At 41.9% G+C, this 19094-nt stretch overlaps 1 protein-coding gene across 3 annotated transcripts in view; it reads left to right on the forward strand.

Moving 5' to 3' along the window:
* The window catches only part of enox1 (ecto-NOX disulfide-thiol exchanger 1), a 97109-nt gene extending 87974 nt beyond the window's left edge, over positions 1-9135 (forward strand). For all 3 annotated transcript variants that reach the window (XM_088083823.1, XM_042494216.2, XM_088083822.1), the window contains 4 exons: positions 2641-2697; positions 3695-3797; positions 7172-7257; positions 7539-9135. In XM_088083823.1, coding sequence (XP_087939949.1) covers positions 2641-2697; positions 3695-3797; positions 7172-7257; positions 7539-7670 — 378 coding nt within the window. In that variant the 3' untranslated portion in view covers positions 7671-9135. The remainder of the gene's footprint in view (positions 1-2640; positions 2698-3694; positions 3798-7171; positions 7258-7538) is intronic.
* The last annotated feature ends 9959 nt before the right edge of the window (positions 9136-19094 follow it).

The raw sequence follows: 19094 nt of genomic DNA on the forward strand, positions 1-19094 counted from the left end.
GAAACCAGGCTGCAGCACAATGATGTCACAGTGATGTCATAGTGATGTCACAGTGATGTCACAGTGAAAGAAAACAGGCCAACACATGAAGCTGTTGTCAGTGATCAAACACACACGCACGCCTTTTTCTTTTTGAAATTTGATTTTCATTGGCAAGAAAACAAACAAACATTACAAATACTTGAATTCATACCTGTTTTAGTGATTATTTGTATCAACAAAATCAAGTGTTTTCAGGAGATAGAACAAAGAAACAAAACCATCTAAAGATTTAAAAAAAACAACATTTAGAAAAAAAGAAAGAAAACTTTCATTTCTATGAAATTCCTCATCAAGACAACAGTGTCTGTTATTTTTAGGAATATTTTCCATCTTTCTCCTTTAATCTCTCAGAGTCCCACTCTGACTGATTTGACTGATTTTTTCAGTGAAATTAAATAACAGGTGAATGGAAAAATGTTTCTTCACAAACCTGATAACATTTCCAAATGAAAATGTTTAAAGTTCCTTTGCAGTATTTCACAGACACTAACTGCTGGTACCAAACAAAACTATGTCTCATGTGGAGTCTTTTCGGGTACGGCTGGGCGATAAGGAAAAAAGTCTTTTCATGATTTTTTTTTTCATATCAGTCGATATCGATATGTATCACCATATACATCAGATCACTATTTCTGTCGAGCTTAAAGGTTCCCTTTGACTCCTCAGTGAGATATGAAGATATCACCAGGTTCGTTTTCATTGCGTTGACGATTGGCTGTTCGTGTTGTCTGTCAAAACATGTGTTCTGTCGACTTCGTCTCATATTTCAATCGAGGAAAAGTTATATTGCGATTAATATTATTAGCATTATATTCCCCAGCCCTATTTTGGGGTTTCAAAAAGTCAGCGTTGACCACATATTGGTGCATTATTCTTGTCGCACTGAGCGTGTGAGTTCATTTTTACACACTATTTGATGAACTTTGTCTGTCAGTCCTCAGTCGAGGGTTCAGGCCTTCAGCCTCTGACGAGTTTTGCAGAGTTTCTTTTAATGATCCCGAGCGGCTGGTAATAATAATGATTCAATCCTTTAGTGAGGCAGTTTTGAAGCACAGCATGAAGTTTTGTCAGATTAATCTGCAGAAATCTCTAATCCAAGTTTGTGCTCTAACATCACGCTGCAGCAGCCGTTCAGGATCTGGCGTGTTTTGTTGGATTAGAAGAATTTTCACGCATGCAAATGTTACAAAACGAGTGCACTGATGCTCTTGTGCGGCAGTCTTTTTTAATAGTAATGTCACTGTTATTATGACACAGTGCTTATTTCAGACTTGTCCAGGACTGTTGAATTAACCTGCATTAGGCAAACCTACTAAACTGGACACAGAGAGTACGATATAAATCTAATTTTGTATATTTTTTGGGATGTCACAGTGTTCAGATGAATCTTTGCCCATGTCTGGTATAAATCCCAACAGATTATTTTTATGTAATAAATATTAAAGTTAGTCATGTTGGACTCACAGAGTCAAACATCCTGAACATGTTTGTCATCCAGAGAGGTTTAAAGTGATCCACTGGTGATAAATTCTGAGACAGAGTTAAACAACAGAAACATTAAATGTGGACTTTTTCACTGAAACTCGAGCCGGTCGGTTTAAGGAGACAGAAGCGATTTCATGAGAAAGTATTTGTGGCGCTCTTTAATGACAGTTTTGTCGATGATAAATTCGTGTCAGGCTGTAGAGTCGAAGCAGTGTCAGTTAGTTCTGATCGATGGGAGGCAGATTGATGGTTTCAGGCTGCAGACAGAAGAGAAAGATTTGGACGTCTAAACTCAGGGAGACAAAGAGAGATAAATTGTGCTGCAGAAGGTTTAAGACTCAGTTCTGATACTTTTGAATTTGTCTCTTGATATGAATTCACATTGATAACAGCATGAATCAGAATCCAAAACAGTTTTACTGACTAATGGTTTTGCACAAATAAGCAATGTGTCTGCATGTTTTGGTGCATAAAGATAACCACAGTGCAAAAGTCAATACAAATCTGGAATCTGTGTTTTTTTGTTGTGAACTTTTGCACATTCCCTGTTCTTTGCAACAATAGAGAAGATCAACAAACAAAATCAGGTCCTGGACGTGATTTCGCTGTGACTGGGCGTCACTGCGATGGCGCAGCCTGTCAGTTGGTGACATCATGCTGGCTCCTCGTGCTTAGTTTTAACTAAAAGACACCTGAACACTTTTTCATCACTTTGGGCCAAACGAACCAAACAGACTGTAAGATTATGTCAAAAAATTCACATTGCAGTTACATGGAGGGCTCTGCACGTCAATACACATCAACTACTCAACAAAATGTGTGAGTGACAGTCCACTGCGGCTGTGTCCTCCTGCCTGTCCCTCTCCACACGGTCTCGTAAGTGGTTTTCATGTATGATGCACGTTAGTGATGTCTTCCTGAATCATTCATCAGCTGTGTTTTCCTCCGGTGTTGAGATGTAACGGACAAACACGCTGCAGTGTGTTATTGACTCTGCTCTAACACACCATCTATAAACCAACAGCAGAGAAAACAAACGCTCCTCTGCTGCACGCCGCTCTTTGTTTCTCTGAGTCTGACCAAACGTCCTGTTGTCTCTCTGTGTGTCCTCAGCTGCTCAACGGAAACGCCGACGCTGTGGAGGGAACCAACGGAGAGCTGCATGAAAAGGTAAAAAACTGACACGGCAGAGCAGATTTAAAGGTCCAGGGTGCCAGTGTGAAGGATTTAAGGTGAATTAAATTGAATCTCTGTGTTTTCGTTAGTGTAAAATCGGCTGATAATAATAATGGAATAAAAATAGTAATTTTGCATCGCCTACAACCAAACACTGCTGACACATAGCGACGTTCACATTTTCACGTTGGCATCCACAGTTCTCCTACATGTCGACCACCGCAGGTCTGCTACCTGCTGGCCACGGTAGTTCAAAATGTCAGCCACAGTTGCTCTCCAATCCCTGGGTCTGGTTTTTCTTGAGAGGAAGAGACCTCTGTGGATAATTCAGCTCCCGGTAAAAACCTGGTGATCAATGAGCACTGAAGGAATCCTAACCAGGGGAAGTTTCAGCAGGTTGTAATCTGTAATCGTTGCTGCTGGACCCAAGAAATCTGACTCGCTGAAGCTTTAAAACACACTTTAGTCACTATGAGCAGATATTTGTTTAGGGAGATGATGTTATATATATTATATATTATATATTATATATCTGAGAAAACAGATGCTAAATATGATACATTCTGTTTGGACATTTTTGCAGATTTTGCAGATGTCTGTTCATGCTGATAAAACATGCTGCATGTTTACAGAGGTCAGAGAGCTGCGCTGACCTGAAGAAGAATTTAGGTTGTTATTCACAGCACCTAACTGGCCACACACACACACACACACACACACACACACACACACACACACACACACACACACACACACACACAGATATCCACGGAGGTGAACTTTTAACCCTGACGCTGCTGAAGTGGAAACTGACTGCAGAGCACAGATACATAAAGCATGTCACACTGATGTGACCTGAGAGCTGGGATGCTTTTATTAAACACAATGTGTGTGTGTGTGTGTGTGTGTGTGTGTGTGTGTGTGTGTGTGTGTACAGTGTGTATATGTATTGTAACATGTGTAATATATGTGTGTGTGTGTTTTTTCGCAGGTGTTGAACGGGTGTGTTCCCTCAGGGTTCCTCGGCAGAGAGCGGAGGAGTGAGATCATCATGAGAGGAGGTGTGGCCTCAGAGAAGGAGGCTCTGCTGCTCGGTAAATATCACACAAATATTAACCAATAATCACCAATAATCAATATCACATAAATAATCACCAATAATCAGTCTGCGTCAGACTGCCAGTGAAGAACACAGGTTTCCACATATTAAACCTGCAGGTGAGATGAAAATGTCCAGCTGTGACACATCAGCTAATCACATTACTTTACTCTTTGTTTTTACGTTGAATCGTATTGTGCACGATTACACAAAGTTATGATGCTGCAGACGACTCAGTGACTTCCAGCGGGTCCCCCTCCCTCCCTCTTCTCAAAAATAAAGTTTATTTTCACAGATTTAGCTCACGGGAGAAGTGAGCTCATTATGAGCGATGATGGCTGATGGCCGGACCGAAACCTCAAATCAAGACGTCAGTGTTTGACGACTCGGGAATGAGACTCAGCCATCAACTAAAGTTGCAAAATGTTGCTGTTATGTAGCTCCGCCTGCTCCTCCTGCTTTTGCCATAGTGCTTTAAGACTTCGGCTTTCTTAGGTCTGTGATGTCACAACCCCTGGAAGTCAGAATCAGTGTTTTTCAGACTGTCATTAGTTCACAAATACGTCAACTCTGTCAGTTCTTTCGGCGGACAAGCGTGACATCCTAAAGCCAGTCTCTGTCAGTCGAGAATGCACTCGGTCAGAACTGGTGGCGTTGTTATTATAAAGCCACTGGACAGCATTGGGTGCGTCCACATGCAACAAAAATAAGCGCGTCACTGGAGAACGTAGCTGGACAGATTTGTAGTGAAGTTGCTGTTTGTCCGAGCTGAGCAAGCAGCAGCACATTTGTCCAGCAGGAGCTGGGATTCAGAGTGAAGTGCATCACTAAAGAACTGGCTCTGGGCCAGTTCTTTATGGGAGCCACCCGTCCTGTAAGTGCTCTCACGCGCCTCATATTACATTGTTACTGGCAGTGCTATAATATATAATATTATATAGGACGCCGTCCTTCAGCATTTCCTGTGCATGCAATCGGTTCTGTCCAGCTACGTTCTCCAGTGACGCACTAATTTGACTCTGAGTGGTTTCTGGAGGTTACGAGGTCTTTGAAGCAGTGAGACAGACCGAGACACAAACTGTCTCCTTTTTTTCTCTCTATCTTCGAAACTCACAATCATGCATCTCTGTCCGAGCGGCAGGCTCTCAGCAGCCGCACTGAATTCATCTCTTTGCTGATCCTCAGCACTGCTGCTGCTGCTGCTGCTGCTGCTGCAGCAGAGGCTGCTGCTGCTACAGAGGCTGCTGCTGCTACAGAGGCTGCTACTGCTGCAGGTGCTGCTGCTGCTGCTGCAGCTACAGAGGCTGCTGCTGCTACTGCTGCAGGTGCTGCTGCTGCTGCTGCAGCTACAGAGGCTGCTGCTGCTACTGCTGCAGGTGCTGCTGCTGCTGCTGAGGCTGCTGCTGCAGAGGCTGCTGCTGCTGAGGCTGCTGCTGCTGCTGCTGCAGAGGCTGCTGATTTGTAGTGAAGCTGCTGTTTGTCCGAGCTGAGCAAGCAGCAGCACATTTATCTCTCTTAGTGGCACCCAGAAAATCCAGATATGAAGGAGAGAGGAAGCCGGCGCTCTGTCTTCATCCTGACTGCCTGTAATCTGCTGCTGGAGCTTTTCATTCTGCACCGAAAACACAGTTTAAAGGCCACATGTGGACACACACTGTTTATACACACACACAGTTTATTCTCACACACAGAGGACGAGCATGTTGATTTAAATACCTGCATAAAAGGATGGTAATTTCCTCAGAGGACAGAGGGACATGTCCCCCTGTCTTTAATACTTTCAGGCTGATTTTGCGTGTTTTTCCCTGAGTCTGGACTGTCAGGTGACAGACTGCCTGGTGAAGCCTGTTTGCATCCAGAGAATCAAACCTGTGGATGTACACAATTTAAATTTTCAAACAGTAAGACTTAAACATTTATTCACCCGGCCTATAAATAAGGCAGCAGTAGTTTCAGTCCTGCAAAGTTTAGAAAATCATACGAGCAGCTATCACGGGGGCACGGAGACGCTGCTTTCTTAGCAGTGCAGATCGAGGCGTATGTCATGGGTGCACTGAGTATTGTGCTGTGTCTTTTTTTCTTTGTGCACGTTTAGCAGCAGCAAAAGCTGCACAATCTTTTAGTGAATCGGTCGTTTTGTCTAAAATAAAGTTCCTGTCGACGAGAGAAGAGACATCAGACTGTAATTCACTGCTGAAACATGTTGGTTGGGTTTCTCTCCCTCCTGTTCCCTTCAGTGTTCAAGTTGGAAATTAAACTCGTGCACACACACACACACACACACACACACACACACACACACACACACACACACACACACACACACACTCTGTTCCATGTGAGCAGGTCTGGTGGAAGGAATTGAATTAGGCTTGTCTGTAATTGCCAGCGTTTCGCCACATAAATCAAGGAAATAAATATTGGCTGTGCCGGGTCCTCTGGGGGACGCCAACCCCCCCACCCCCCACCCCCTCAGACACACTCCCTCTGCATGACTGCCTACCTCTGCAGGACCTCTCAGCAGTAATCAACTCAGGAGCGTTTTCTTTCTGCTCGGCCAGCGTTTTTTAAAGAGCCGTTTGTTTATTGTGCAGCACTTTGTGAGGATGCAGAAACTCTGTCAGCGCGCTCTCTGCTCACTTTATTAACCCACGCCGCTGTTACTGTGAATACTGATGAACAACAGCAAAGCAGCACAATATATACATGCTGCAGTTCACTTTGGCATCTCAAATAATAACAATGTATCTATGATGGTGAAAATGCACAATCATAAGAGCCTCAGTTTATACAGTGAATAAAACTTAATGTGGAGCTGACTGTGTTTCCACTGAGTGATGTCATGTGACTTCTCTTCTGCTGATAACATCCCAGTAACCATGGTGACAGATGTTCAAAACATTAGCAGCTTTATTTCTATTGCAGCCACCAAACTAGTTGTCATTATTTCCAATCCGAGGCCACGTAGGCGTGTTATGGAGCTGTGATGGAAAGGCGAGCCCCTTATACGTGGGAGCGGCCACGTATGAGGGAATTCTGGGAGATGTAGTCCACGATTTATGTGATGCAGTAACAGCTCTTGTAGCTCCTGCTGTATCATGAGGGAGCCAGTTCCTACTGACAAGTTCATAGACACAGCATCATGTGACCTCAGAGCGTCATGTGACCTCACAGCATCATGTGACCTCAGAGCGTCATGTGACCTCACAGCATCATGTGACCTCATAGCATCATGTGCAGTTGAGGCAATATTCGCAGTTTGAGGTTTAATTGAAACCTGCCTAGTGAAACATGTTGGATCCCATTCTGTTTGTACAGTTTGAAACGTCCCTCCAGTAACCGTCATGGGTTTTGTCTTCCTCTCTGCAGGCATCATATCGACCTTCCTGCACGTCCATCCGTTCGGAGCGAACCTGGAGTATCTGTGGTCGTACATTCAGAGACTCGACTCAAAGGTGAACAAGCTCTCTGCTCTCCTCTGCTGCCGAGGCCTAAAAAACACAACATTCAAAATCAGTAACAAAAATCCACAACACCAGTCATACAAGTCATGAGACATTAAATCCAAAAGTCAAAGTTTTGGTTTTTTTTTAAATGTAAAATGCTGGGGTTTTTTTTGTTTTTTTTTCTGGCTGCTTTCGGTTCCTTTCACTCTCTCTCTCTGTCTGTGTGTCTGGCTATCCATCCTAATATCTCTGTTTGTCTGTCTTTATATCTGTCTGTCTGTCTCTTTCAGGTGTCTGCGGGGGACCTGGAGCGTCTCATGGTCCGCCTCCCCAGCATGTTCCGTCAGGAGCTGAGCGGCGTCGGAGCGACTCTTGAGAAACGGTGGAAGTTCTGCGGCTTCGACAGCCTCGGCTCGGCGTGACGCAGGGAGAACGCACACACATACACACCGAGAACACACTCTGAACAGATGCACACTTTGTCTGAGTGTGTGTGTGCGCGTTCGTCCATGTTGGATATCCAGCAGTGTGTGGGACACTGTGTTTGAGACGGATGCTCACACAGTCCCTCCTGATGTCGCTGCAGGTTTTCGTCACTGTGAAGTGAAACAGGAAGCTCAGACCTGCAGACGTCCTCGGCGTCTGATCATGTTGACGGTCTATGAGGTCTCTGGACCTGGATCGTGGTCCTTGGTTGTCTCTTGAGAGAGAGAGAAGTGATACCAAAGTTGACCCTTTACATGTTTGGTTAAAACCAACTTCATCACATTTATCAATAAAATAAGAGCCTTTATGTTTGGGATATGGGCTGTTTAACGTGGTGGCGTGATAGACGTCAGGTCACGTCCTCCTTCATACGACGCTCAGTTTTTTTTTTTGGAAATGTAGCAGAAACGTCAAACAGAACTGCAGGAGTTTACACACCAACTGATTCAATCTGTCGCCCGACAAACAGAAGCGTTTCACTCAGTCTGATGCTCGCTGGTTTACGGACACATTTTGTGAAAGTCCAAAGCAGTTTGGAACTGCTGGCGCCCCCTGCTGAGGGATTTCGAAATAATTTTAGACACGTGGTTCAACATTAGTATTTAACATAAGTTTTGGAATGATTGAATAAGAAATTAGCGCCCCCTAGGGGTTGATTTGATGAAACTTTGGGGATATGCTGCTGATATTGCTTTGGACACTTCCTGTGAGTTTTGTGATAATCGGCTGAATGGTTGAAGAGTTAAGTCTGTTAATGTGCTAAAATGTTTTGTTAAATATCTTCAAGAAGCAATGAGATATCACCAACCTTTTGATAACTTTTGATAAGCTCGGTTCAGGTATGATTCACAGAAAATTTGGTACAAATCTAACCTTTGGTTTGGAAGGAGTCCAAACCAAGTCCAAGAAGTCGAAGTTTTTCTAAAAATTGAAAATGGTGAAAATCTTGTCCATGGCACCTTTGTTTTGTTTTTTGTTTTTTTTGGTCGAACACATTAATCTGGATTCTGTGTCAAATTTCCAGTTGAGTTATGGTGTGAGGGACGTGGCCTTTCAAAAACGGAATTTTTGGGCCCTAATTATAGTGTCCCCATCAGACCGATTGGCAGCATATTTTTTGGGCAGCATTTGCATATAACCTCCTGTCATGGTAACGATTTCACGTGTGAACGATGCAAAAACATTTCTGAAAAAGAAGAAAAGTAAACACACACAAAAATAACAGGGTGTCAGCCCTTTAACAAATCCCTGAAACTAAACCATCAAGTCAAAAAGAAGTGCAAAAGACCTGCAAAGCACGAGTCATACAACTGAAAAATAGTAGAATATGGAAAATACTGCCAACAGTAGTAGTAGTGGAAGTACCACACGTTTTCTGCTCGAGCGGTGGAAACACAAAAATGTATTTTAAAATTTTAAAATCCACAAACACATTTCTCCTGCAGATGATTTTTGTCAGCTTTCTGATTCTCTGATTCTGGTCTTAAATTGACGTATGTTGATGACAGATCTGCAGCTGGCGTGTAAACACAACTTGAGATCATATTTATTTCTTAACAGCAGACGCGTCTGGAGGGAAACATCTGCAGGGTTTCAGCTAATCGCACCAACAAGGAGTGAAAGTCTTTGGCTCCTGCAGAGATCAGAGATATAAAGTGGAGGAGTGAGGGCGAAGAGGAGGATATTATGAAGGTAAAACCGTGTGAGGATGATGGAAATATGACAGACAATGGTCGAGTTTTTTTTCTAAAGATGAAGTCAGACGAGTAAATTCAATCATTCCGCTTAATTTATTTCATGATACTGTAAGAAGAAGAAGCTGTTCACTGAAACTGTGTTTAAATGTGATGAAATGAAAAAAGACGAATTACTGTCTCCTGATTCTTTTGAATATATCGGGCTTAAATATTAACAGATCAGCTTGATTCCTTTTGAATGAAGCAGCACGGAAAGATGAAGATACTGAAGAGGAGCAGAGCCGAGCTGTGTGACGATGCAGGAGATGAGGAGGAGGCGGAGGAGGAGGAGCAGACAAAGACATGAAATGGTATGAAACAGAAATACTAAAGTAATAATGATAATAATAACTTTATTTATATAGCACCTTTAAAAACACAGTTTACAAAGTGCTTTGACAAACAGAAAGGTCAGAGTCAATAAAACAACTGAAGTTCGTCAATAATGCCGAAAAAAGATAAAAGGGCAGAAGTAAACAGGAGATTCAAGGCAGAAACATTTTAGAAAAATACAGTAACAAAAAGGCATCAGACACAAAACACTGATAATAATTACAATAATGATGAGCGGGATCAGGGCAGATTAAAAATACGTAATACGTAAATACTGGTTGCCAAAAACACAAGGCTGCAGACCAGCTCATGTATGGTTAACATTTCTATAACAGAGCTTGGGGCCAGACGAGCTTTAAAAGTGACCGGAAAAATCTTAAAATCTTTCTGAAACAAACAGGCAGCCAGTGGAGGGAGCGAGGATCGGGTCGACGGCGTCTGTTAAAACCAGCGAGAAGCAGAGCTGCTGCATTTTGAAGCCACTGGAGGCGGCAGAGTGATCTTTGATTTATATCAGAGAGGAGAGAGTTAAAATAGTCGAGTGTGAAGATGATGAAGTGTGAATAACTACAGTATTTCCGGGTCAGAGTGTGATAGTATATGTTTAATTCTTGACGTTGTTGTTAGTCGAAGGAAGCAGGATCGGACAGTTTTATTGACATGAGTGACGAGTTAGATCAGATATTGCTCCTAAGTTTCTGGCTGTTGTTAGTGGACAGGGGACCAGGGGACTTCAGGATGGGACTGGTACGGTTTGGGGTGAGAACAGTATTATTCTTTATTTCTAAAGTACAAGTACCTCATAGTTCTGTTAAAGTATTACTGTAAACTAGTAGTACTTTTACTGGAGTTCAGTTTTCTGCTGCTGGTCTCAGTAATTCCACTTCAACAGGATGATGTAAAAGTCTGCTCACAACCACAGAGCTGCTTCTGATGAAACATGGGCGTAACTCACACACATGCTGATAATGGACTGTGTGTGTGTGTGTGTGTGTGTGTGTGTGTGTGTGTGTGTGTGTGTGTGTGTGTGTGTGTGTGTGTGTGTGTAATATCTAAATGAAAATCTAGGGCAGAGCTTCACCGTGTCAAACACAATCTGTGGTAAAACCTACAGACTGAACACATGCACGTGTCTCTTTCTGCCACTGAAAAATCTCTCAGCAGCAGAAAATGAATTCCACTAATCTCTGAGTCACTGAGGTCATTGCAGAAGAATTCACATTTTGTGTTTTTATGGACGTACTGAAAGCCTGAAGTCCCTCTCAAACCTGAAAAGTTACAGCTACAGTTGACGTCTGCGCAGTCGAAGCTTACAGATTGACATCTATATTTAACATCTGCACTGTAGATGCATGCAGAGTTATGTCCAAATCGTCTACAGTCACTATATAGATTTAAAGCTATGGAAAAAAGGATCATGATGTGATTGGTAGTGAGCAGTGCAAAGCATTGTGGGACTTTAGGTCGTAGTCATAGTAGGTTGATTTCTAGTAGATGATGCGGTTGAGTTTATATCTTATCCAGCTTGAAGGCACGGTGTAATGGTGAACATTTGCTGCATAATCAACCATCAGAACTGTTCTCCACCTGACCTGTAAACATCTCTTGATCAACGACCCGAACCGCAAACCTCTGCTGAAAATTTCCTGCACGAGTGCACAGCTGATAGGTACAATGGTTTGTTTACACAAGTGCACAGCTGACAGGTACAGTGGTTTGTTAACATGAGTGTACAGCTCATAGGTACAATGATTTGTTTACATGAGTGCACAGCTGACAGGTACAGTGGTTTGTTTACATGAGTGTACAGCTGATAGGGTCAGTGGTTTGTTTACGAGTGCACAGCTCATAGGTACAATGGTTTGTTTACATGAGTGCACAGCTGACAGGTACAGTGGTTTGTTTACATGAGTGCACAGCTGATAGGTACAGTAATTTGTTTACATGAGTGCACAGATGATAAGGAAGGTGTTTGTTAACATGAGTGCACAGCTGATAATGAAGGTGGTTTGTTTACATGGGTGTACAGCTGATAGGTCCAGTGGTTTGTTTACATGAGTGCATAACTGATAGGTCCAGTGATTTGTTTACATGAGTGCACAGCTGAAAGGTCCAGTCTGTGCACTCAGTGCATTTCATATGGTAATTCATCAATATTGTGGATGCTGTATCCAGCAGTGACGTCTCCATTTGCTTCCCACTGCCTCCCACTACAGAGTTTTTGGATGCATAATCTATCATGATTATTGAAACAGCTGATGGCAAGAAAAATTATTACTGATTAAGTAACATTATCATAAACAGTGAACTGAACTCGTGTGTTTATTCAGGCTTTATTTTGCTTTTTTATACTTCATGATAATGATTTTATTAATCTGAAATGACTTGTCTCATTATGAGAGGCTGTCTGTGTGATTAGTCCTGCCATCATTTTTAGGGCGTGGGCATATCGAAACATTATCACAGTGATTTAACCTCGTGACATTGATTAAAACATCATCAGCTCGTTCATTTACATTTTCATTTTATAATGTTGTGTTTTGTCAGCAGTAATGAATAGCGTCTGTCACATTAGTTTACATGATTAAATCACAGACCCGAGCGTCTGGTCCGAGCACTTACTGCGACATCCCCTCTGCTGCTGCTGCTGTTGGTCCGCTGCTAAAGCAGCGGACAGACTTCACACGGCTGCTCGTGCTGCCTCGGGGCTGACACAAGAACAAAACCACTTTCACAATTTGGGACAGCGTTGCGCTCCTGACCGGGGAACGCACATAATCACAGCGCGGCCTGCTGCTGCAGCTCGCTGCACTATTTATGTCTCTGTGAGGTTTACTGTGTCGCCAGCAGGCTCCTGGCTCTCTGAGGGGCCCTCACTGCTCAAGTCACGATCTGTAGACAACAGCTGGCAGAATCTCCGCACGTGACCAGCTCACAGGTCAGCTTGTACAGTAACATAAGAGTTCGAGAGATGGTAGAGCGCGCGTGCGTGCGTGTGTGTGTGCGTGCGTGCGTGTGTGTGTGTGTGAGAAAAAGGTGCTGGACCCACACAAAGTACAAGCTAAAACAGAAAAAGGTCCGTGCACTTTAGCTCCCCTGGCAGCCTTTACTGAGCTGCGCCGAGGTGGCGTTTGGAGCCAGCAGCTCTTCTTCACACTCGGTAAACGATATAAAGCCGCCATCTTTTATAAGCACAAGGCCTGGGTCACATGACCACATCACCTGATGCAAAAAACCAACAACAACACAAATAATATTTGGAATGTACAGTCATATAAAAAAAAAGAACAGCAGAGAAGACTGAATATATAATATCTATGATGTGTAGAACAATAGAGAAATACCCGTCAGCACTATACTACTACTATACTACACTATCTATACTGATAGAGTATAATGCAATTCACGAAATTTCTATCGGAGTCAAACAGGACGCACAGATGACACAAACATTGTACCATGTATAAAACAAAATGATAATAATAATATTAATAAGGAGAAAAAGAAAAAAAGCAAGCTTCAAGGACATGTTGTTATTTGGTATCTTCAGTATTTTAATGCTAAAGCGGCGACGGTCGAGTATATTTTTAAAATTCAGGCTGCGTGTATAATAACTTACATGACGCTTGATAGATAATAACTCAACACATGCTCGTCCCAGCTCGTCGGATATCGCCGCTCCGTCAGCGCCGTTCACACATAAGTGACGTGCACTTATAAAAAGTCTTTTACTGACATTTTTCTGTGAATGAAACTTCACCTGAAAAAGAAACAACAACTAATTTACAGCGATTTTGAATTCATTAAAGCGTTGGTATTTTCTCGGGATGAGCGTGGACATCAGCGTGTAACAACACGACCAGAACAAAAAGAAACAGGGACGGCAGAGAACAGGATTAGTGAATGTGTCTCCTCGTTCTTCTTCTGCTTTTCCTGCTCAGAGTCTCTGTCCTCTATCTCCTTCTCACAGTCCCTCCTCCTCCATTTATCTCCCCCGTCCTCCTCTCGCCGTCTGTGCTGCTATTGTTCTGAAAGCAACATCAAATACAAACAGAAATTACAGAGGATGTAGCTGTCAGCCTCTGGACCAGGATTCCTCAGGCCAGTAATTACTTCCAGCTCCCCGTCCTCCCCGCGCCGGATCGACGCACAGATCCAGTATGATGTACTGCGCTCGCACACACGCCAGCGCCTCCGTGAATGAAATACAGCCCGGTTGAATCGGGGCAGAGGTCTTCAGTTTCACTGTTCACAGATTTGAATCCGTAAAATCCGTCAACTAAAACAAACAAACGTCAAGTAACTAAAACAAACATCAAGTAACTAAAACTTCACTCTGACTAATTTAAAATATCCATAAATCTGTGACTTGTTCTGACGTCTGTGTGTGTAAAACTGTTCATATCTTAGTTTCCAAGCATTAAAAGAGCTCTGTGGTGGAGGAAGCATCCTAAACTGCACTAAAAGTACTAATGTGGTATTAGTACTTAGTACTAATACCACAGTAAAAATACTTTTGTTAACTATAATGTTACATGCTATAATGTTAACAAAAGTCCTGCAAAAGTTAAAGTAATTAAAGAATGTTACCTTTATGTTTTATATATGATTTCATTAGATAATTATGACTCATGCATTAATATAAAAGCAGGACTTTACTGTAAGAGTAAAGATTTGTAGTTTAGGTTTAGAAAAACAAACATGGTTGGACATTTTTACTTCATTCTTTAGGTGTAAGAATGTGAAGTTACGTAGTTTAGGTTGAAGGAAGGAAAGTTATGTACTTAAGGTTTAAGGAAACAAATTTAGGTAGTTTAGGTTAAGAAAGTAAATTTGTTTATTTTGGCTCTGGAAAAAGTAAAGTTACATAGTTTAGGTTTAAGTAAAGTGACGTTGTTAACATAGAATGAAACAGTTTTGGTATAAATAAGTAAAGATACATACTTTAGGTTCAGACGAGTAAAGTTACGGCGTTTAATAAAGTTATGTATGTGACCTTTAAGACAGAGTGAGGTGTTCCAGGCTGAGGTGAGTAATGTGATGTAGGTCCGGTTCAGTTCACAAGAGACACCAAACCTGCCTCCCGATCCAGATTATTCTGCTCTCTGTTCTTCTTTCCTCTTCATCGTTCTTGTTTTTGCTCCCGTCAGATCGTCAGTCACGTGATCTCAGCCTTCCACATCATATCGATATATTGGGCTGTGGGTCATATATGAAATCTGGTGCGTTACTGTTTCTAGGGAAACGTATGAGCAGCGAATTGAGTCAGTCTGAGTTAATTGAGGTGGAGCTCATTTTGAGCAATAAACTAATTGTTATTAATTAATTAATTGGTTTGTAAAATAATGAAAGAAAACACTGACGTAAAGCCAAAGAAGCTGAAATTTGTGAATAAATGCAGTACTTGAGTAAATGTTCTTATTTACATTCCTCCACAGGAAATGTGACTTATTTTTACAAACATTGTGTATATTTCATAGGTCTGCGGCCGCGTTCACTGCAGCGTTGACTGCAGTCTCGGTGTGAATCATATAAAAGATTACAGACACAAACCGAAGCAGCACCTGCCAGCTGGGACATTTTCTCCTGTCAGATGTTTATTTCAAAGAAGACAAAAAAAAACAGCTCAGCAGCCAACTTGCCTCTTGGCCAAAAAAATCCCTCGCTCCACATCCTGTGTGTGTGTGTGTGTGTGTGTGTGTGTGTGTGTGTGTGTGTGTGTGTGTGGGGTCTATAAATAATGCGTGCAGCAGCATTGTGAGCGGGCACAGGGAGCAGGCCTCCATTAGCCGCGCTCCGTCTCTAATGAAGCCTGTTGACAGCGGTGGTAATTAGCCTCGGCTCTTTGTGTTCTCTTTGTCGGCGTCGGTGTCGAGACGTTCCTTCATATCCCCCGCCGCTGTCACGTCTCGTCACCGACGCCTGCTTGTCATTACACCTGGCAGCCATTACTGTGAGAAATCTGTGGTGTGAAATCGTATGTAGGCTATTGTGGCTGACAGCTGTGTGGAAATGACGCCGTCAAATGACGCGTCCAAAACGTGCTACAGCATCGCTCAGCGAGACGCAGCGCTGGGTTTTAAGTGACAAATGTACTTTAGCTGGGGTACTCTGGTACTGCTCCTGGTATTGTTACATGAGCGTTCACGGCCCTTATGTTTATGGCAGGTAACTGCACACCAAGTCCAATTTTTCCTCCAAAACTGACCTCACCTTTGCGTTTTTCATTCATCTAAAAACAAAAAAACAACAAAAAAACCCAGCTATGCAGAGAAACATTTCAAACTGACTACAATGCTTTTTTTTCTATATTGTCTCATATTTTTAGTTTTCACAATGTGCAAAGCAAAACTGGATGTGTGCAATGTTGCTGTGCGCAATGATTTTTGCTGGACTGCATATTAAAAAGCTCATACAGAAAATATGGACTTAGTGTGCAAAGGCTTTAGCCCTCACTCTCCTTTTAGCTCCGGGTTTTGTCTCCACCAGCTCCTCAGAGAAATATCTGAGCCTTTGTTGGTCAACATTGTCAGAGATCTTTTGCTTGAGTTTTCTTGTGAACAGGCAACTTATTTTTATACGCACTTTGTACATCCGTGATTTCTAACTGTAATTCTAACTGTAGAATGTATTCTCTAGGTCGTGAAACTTTTACATATTTTAAATCCTACATTGTTTAACATCTGCGTAAAAGTCAGCAGTCTTCTTTCCTGTATTTGCTGAAATATTGCTGCGTATCTCGGCAGTCGTCTCTGTCCTCGTCCACTGTTGGGATGGACATGAGCACTCAAGTACTCGTTTAAATGACGTGTTGCCCCCCCCCCCGCTGTCTCTCACAGCACCAGAGCAGCGTCACATAGTGTAATACACGACTATTTTGGTACATTCAGCCTCCAGTGTTGCGACTTAAGAGATTTACTCGCCAAATGAAAAATCAACCAGCATTTGGCGCTTGGTGGATGTTAATTTTGGACCCTGCTTGCGAATATCGCTCTTCTTCCTCCTCTCTTTGCCCAAAAAAAATAATGGGCTTTAATTTGATCAGAATGATCTGCCACAGAGTAATTACCGATTTTTTTTTACTGATTTTCTTTGCAAGCTAAGGTCGTCTGTCCGTGACTGTGTGATAAAGTTAGTGCTGCCACTTCCTGTAATGGTCATTTCAAATTAAGCCAAAGCTAGTTTAAAAAAGCTAGAAACTGAAATAAGTTCTCCAATTCCCACATATACATTTTTAGGTGCAATTGCAAGTGACGGGCTCGCATTGTATACTTTGTCTGTTGCACTGAACGGCTAATTATGATGTGGAAGGATTTATATTGAACTTGGGTGAAAACTCGGTGTGAAGGGCGTGTTTGTGTCTGAGGCTGAGGGCCACATACAGCATCTATGACAGAGGTTTACTGTGTGCAGCATTTTTATTTTTTATCGAAAGCATTTTATTGAGAGGGGTCAGTTTGCACCAATTGTTAGCAAATATACACAAACATAGAAATTACTGATAAATGTACAAATGCAGCATGAAAGATTAGTGCATTTACATAACCGTACAGACACATACACACACACACACAAAATAAATAGGGATAAATAAGACAGTAGAGGAAAAAAGGAACCCATAAAAACAAAAAGAAACATGAAAACAGCATTTCTATTTTTTAAGACTAAAATGAGTCCGTTATATTTAATATCGTCCATCATGCTGTGTGACATCGGCAGTTTTTGGTTCTAAAAATACTCTGAGAACGGTAAAATGCAACCAATGCAGTGTCTAAGGTTTTTAGCTGCAAGTTTTCTTTTTGTTCCCAGAGCGTTCTTCTTAAAGTTCAGGTAACATTCTCTGTAAACATATATTTTTTTAAAAAATCAAAAATTTGTATTTATTTATTGTTAACATATCACATTACATCATACTTTTATTAAAAAATGTGTAATCTCAGTAAAACATCTTCAGCATTATGCCGTTCAAACGTTACATCTTACTAAGTATTTAACCTCACAGGAACATTATTTGAAATGATAAACTTCCTTAAAACGTTCCTTGAACCTTAGATTAAAATGTTTTCTTCAAAACATTATTGCAACTTGTAGTTAACGTTAGCCATTGTTGTGGGAACGTTGCCTGCTAGCTGGGCTGTCCCTCAAACGTGCAAAAAGAGAAAAGAGCTCTGGTATGTGGAGCAGCTCAGTGATCAGGTCACGTTCAGCATAAAAAGACAACAGCATAACAAAATGCTGCACAACAGTTGCTTAGCAACCTCCGCCTGGTCAGTGTTTGAAGTGGTGGGAAGCAGCGGTCCGCCTCGACGTGGACTCACAGTCTTCTCAAACAGATCTGAGATCTGACAGCTCACACAACTTAACCACCCGGGACCCAGAGCGTCCCACGGCCTCGGCTTTAGAGCCGCTGCTTTGTTTTTGCCTCTCAGTCCGTGTAGCTTCTGATCGTTATTTCATTCAATCTGAAAAAAACAAAAAGGCGTGATTTTTTTATGACACGTGACAGAACATAATGATGTCACGGCTGAACTTTAAACTACTGGATGAAAAATTTCAGAACTTTGTCATTATATCATATTGGACATTTGTGTGAAATCTGAGAGCATTAATTCTTGAGTTATGGCCAAAAACTTTTGAGGTCACGCTGACCTTGACCTTTGACCCTTGATTCTAATCAGTGTTATTACCAAGTAGACATTTGGACATTTGTGCCAAATTTTAGAAAATGCCTGTTTCAGATATTGGGTTAACAATAATAAGACAGATGCAAAATCACAGTGACCTTGACATTTTTCCACCAATATCTAATCCATTCATCCACGAGTCCACTCCAACGTTTGTGCCATATTTGAAGAAATTCCCTCAAGGTGTTCTTGCAATATCATGTTCACAAGAATGAGATGGATGCAAGGTCACAGTGACCTTGACCTCTGACCATCAAAGTCTAATCTGGTCATCCTTGAGTCCAAGTGGACGTTTGTGCAAAATTTGGAAAAAAATCCCTTAATGTTTTGTTGAGATATTGCATTCACAAGAATGAGACAGACAAGGTAACAGGGACCTTGACCTTTGACCTATGACTGCCAAAATTGAACCAGTTAATCACTGATTCCCAATGGATGTTTGTGCTAATTTTAAGAAATTCCCTCAAGGCATTCATGAGATATCCAAAGATACAAGATATACAAAGATACAAAACAGCCTCAGACTCAAAACAACCATAAAAAGCAAAGACACAACTACTAATAGATGCAAAACAACAACAAAAACTACCAAAAGTACCACACAGAC

This window comes from Plectropomus leopardus, chromosome 10 (assembly GCF_026936395.1).
Source record: "Plectropomus leopardus strain MGB_pleo_1.0 chromosome 10, ASM2693639v1, whole genome shotgun sequence".
NCBI lineage: Eukaryota > Metazoa > Chordata > Actinopteri > Perciformes > Serranidae > Plectropomus > Plectropomus leopardus.